Source organism: Sitodiplosis mosellana, unplaced genomic scaffold, assembly GCF_009176505.1.
Source record: "Sitodiplosis mosellana isolate CC-2019 unplaced genomic scaffold, AAFC_SMos_1.0 Smas_scaffold_5395, whole genome shotgun sequence".
In the NCBI taxonomy this organism is placed as follows: domain Eukaryota; kingdom Metazoa; phylum Arthropoda; class Insecta; order Diptera; family Cecidomyiidae; genus Sitodiplosis; species Sitodiplosis mosellana.
The window spans coordinates 9,494-12,293 of NW_022600637.1; the positions used below are offsets into that span (position 1 = coordinate 9,494).

A 2,800-nucleotide genomic window follows, 5' to 3' on the forward strand; every position below is an offset into this window, starting at 1 on the left:
AAAACTAAATGAAAATATATAAGCACACTAGATGTGCCAAAGAGAAAATGGACTGTTTGTTAGAAATGTTTTTGAAATAAAATAGCTCTCTTTTCAATGAAACAAAGTTTCAGTCTATTTATTTGTAGATTTTGTTTGCTGAAAAAAGAGTGTTTATCGCAGTATTTGATTTTTTTCTGAATTTAAATGAACAAACCTTTGATATTGAATTCCATATCTGATTGAACTGAAAGAAGAAAATTACTAAATTCGATGTCTTTTTGTTACATAATTTATTTGTGCAAATGATATAAGTCCAAGTTATCGACAATGACGTATGTTTCACAGTTCAAATGCTTTTTTTCGTATACTTTACTATCTTTCAATTGAATTATTTGGAATTTTTCACATTTTTCGAGCAGAAAACTGTTTAAAAAAGGATCAATTTTTTTGACTTTGTAAGAAGTAGAACATATAAACCAATAACTATTTTTATGTATGACAATGTAATCGATTTCACAAAACATATTATCGTGCTCAATGAGATAGTTCGATTTGTACTTGGTGTTGTTAATTTGCAATGAGTTGACAATTTGGGCCTCTTCAATCATATCAGCTGTGAACACTTGACCCACAGCGTCTTCGTATTTTTCGTAATCGCTCCAGCTTCCCATTGGTAGCTTCTTTTTTCCAACAATAAATTCATCTTTGTAAACAAAACCGGCTAAAAAAACTTTTGCTTGATGTTGTTCTGCCATAGTCTTCTTTAAATTGATGTAGTTTTTGGTTTTTTGTGCCACTTGCTTGAAAAACTGATGTTTTGATTCAATTCGCATCACCCAAAACCAGACGACCGGACCCATTGAACGAATTACTCGCACGTAGTGCAGCAGAAAATGATGCTTCGGCCGCAAATGCTCATTAAATATTGTTTTGTAGGCTTCCAAATACGAGTGAATTAAAGTTTCAAGTCGCTCGATATCCTTATCAGTGATTGAATATGAAGAAACAATTTGTAGTATTTGCAACAGCAGCTCAACTGGCTTCCAAATTTCATGTAATTGTTCTCGGAACTTGAACAAAATGAATGGGAGATTCGTAAACAAACAGTAAGCCTGCGACGCGTTCTGTCCAAGGTTTTTCTTCTCAAGATTTATTTTCAATGGCTTATTAGATTTATCCAATTCTCCGAAGTAATAACAATCAATTAATCCTTGAATTTGATCCATCGTTGCTATTTTGCTAGTGACACACAAATTGAAAATATTTTCCACGGTGAATCCAATCAGACCTTCCAAAATGTCATGCATAAAATCTACGGTGATATTTTTCATGATGTGAAATTGGTTGAGATCGTTCAGACAACAGTAACTTTTGATGCCTTTTGTATCTTTGACTTTCGATTTTGATCCCACCACTGCTAAGCACTCTTCGTAGTTTTTCTGAGTTCGAATCAAATTAGGATCCTCTTTTGTCATCGACTGACACACTTGTTTTGAAGCAATGCAAATCCGGCAATAGTTATTTGAGTTGAAGCTTGCGTACAAACCGAGAATGATATTTCCACCCAGATTATCATACATCCCACAAATTAATGTTCCTTTTAGATTCAGTCCACTATTCGTTTCAATTCCTTTTGTTTCAAGCTCTTTAATATCTTTGACTATGGTTTCCACGACATTATCAGCGTTGGTATATTCACCTTTTGAATCGGATGAATCGCAGAGCGCTACCAAATAGATTGAATTTACTTTGGATAAGTATTTCGGGGGCAAGTTGTCGATTTGTAGATAAAATGCACAGACCTTGTGCTTTCCAGCTTTTGATTTCAATGCACTGCAAGGCTCAACATCATCGGTAAACAATTTTAATTGCACTGCCATTGGGTTTGCTTCGAAAAAATCACTCTTTTTGTATACATCTCCGCAACAGAACCGCTTATATAAACCTTCTTCGCATTGATGATCACTGGTGGTATTGAAATTTACGTACATTTGTTCGAACTCCTCGTTGCCAAACAAAGCAGTTAATGTTTTGATTATTGAGACATACTGGAAGGTTCGTTAAACTGTAGATCGAATCGGTTGGCTGGGATTTTTATCAATTTTAGTAACAAATTCAAAACCGCTGGACATGGCTGCAGGTTGAACATAAAATTTGGATTCTTTCATCATTTTGTCTCGTTTATGTCAGGAATCAATGCTTTGAAGGTGATTTGCCGCATGTAAATAAACATTTTCACAAACTCTTATGGCACTTTTGTAACAAGTATTTACTTCTGACAACATTTCAATGCATAGATAGTTTTACGATTTGGTCTCGTTGTGATATAGTTATGTCCAATTCCAAAATATTTTTCAAACATTTCTCAAAATATTTATTTAATTGATTGAAATTTATTTTTGATCGATTTATTGGGAAAAAATTTGGCTTTGTTTGCTTCATCTTGACGATCTAAATCACGTTGTATATGCGCATTCCATTCAAATTGACACTTCACAGTACTGCGTATATTGAATAGAAGAAAAAACAACATTTGTTGAGAATGTCAGATTTGTTGTTGTAATTTGACACTTTAAAGCAGAATGCGTACTAAATCTAGTACGATTTTTCTCTGTGTAATGTTCAATTGATTAAACTGATAACAATTTCAATAATAATAATGTTAACTTGATTTAATTAACCACTCTCCGGGTTTGGAATTGACCGTCTCGGTCACTTAAAATTTTATTTCTTAACGAAAGTTTCTTCGACTAGAATTCAATTTTACAATTTACCATTGTTTTACTAATTCGAAACAGCTAATCTATAGAATAAAAAT

General features: G+C 33.1%; 1 protein-coding gene across 1 annotated transcript; it reads right to left on the bottom strand.

Annotated features, from left to right (window-relative positions):
* Nucleotides 1-272: 272 nt before the first annotated feature.
* On the bottom strand, nt 273-1,973 carry LOC129572687 (uncharacterized). The gene has a single exon (XM_055452697.1). The coding sequence runs from the start codon at nt 1,971-1,973 to the stop codon at nt 273-275; it is 1,701 nt and encodes a 566-aa protein (XP_055308672.1).
* Nucleotides 1,974-2,800: the final 827 nt, after the last annotated feature.

Excerpts from the sequence above, each read along its gene's own strand:
- LOC129572687 (XM_055452697.1), bottom strand. The coding sequence starts at position 1,973 with ATGTACGTAAATTTCAATACCACCAGTGATCATCAATGCGAAGAAGGT.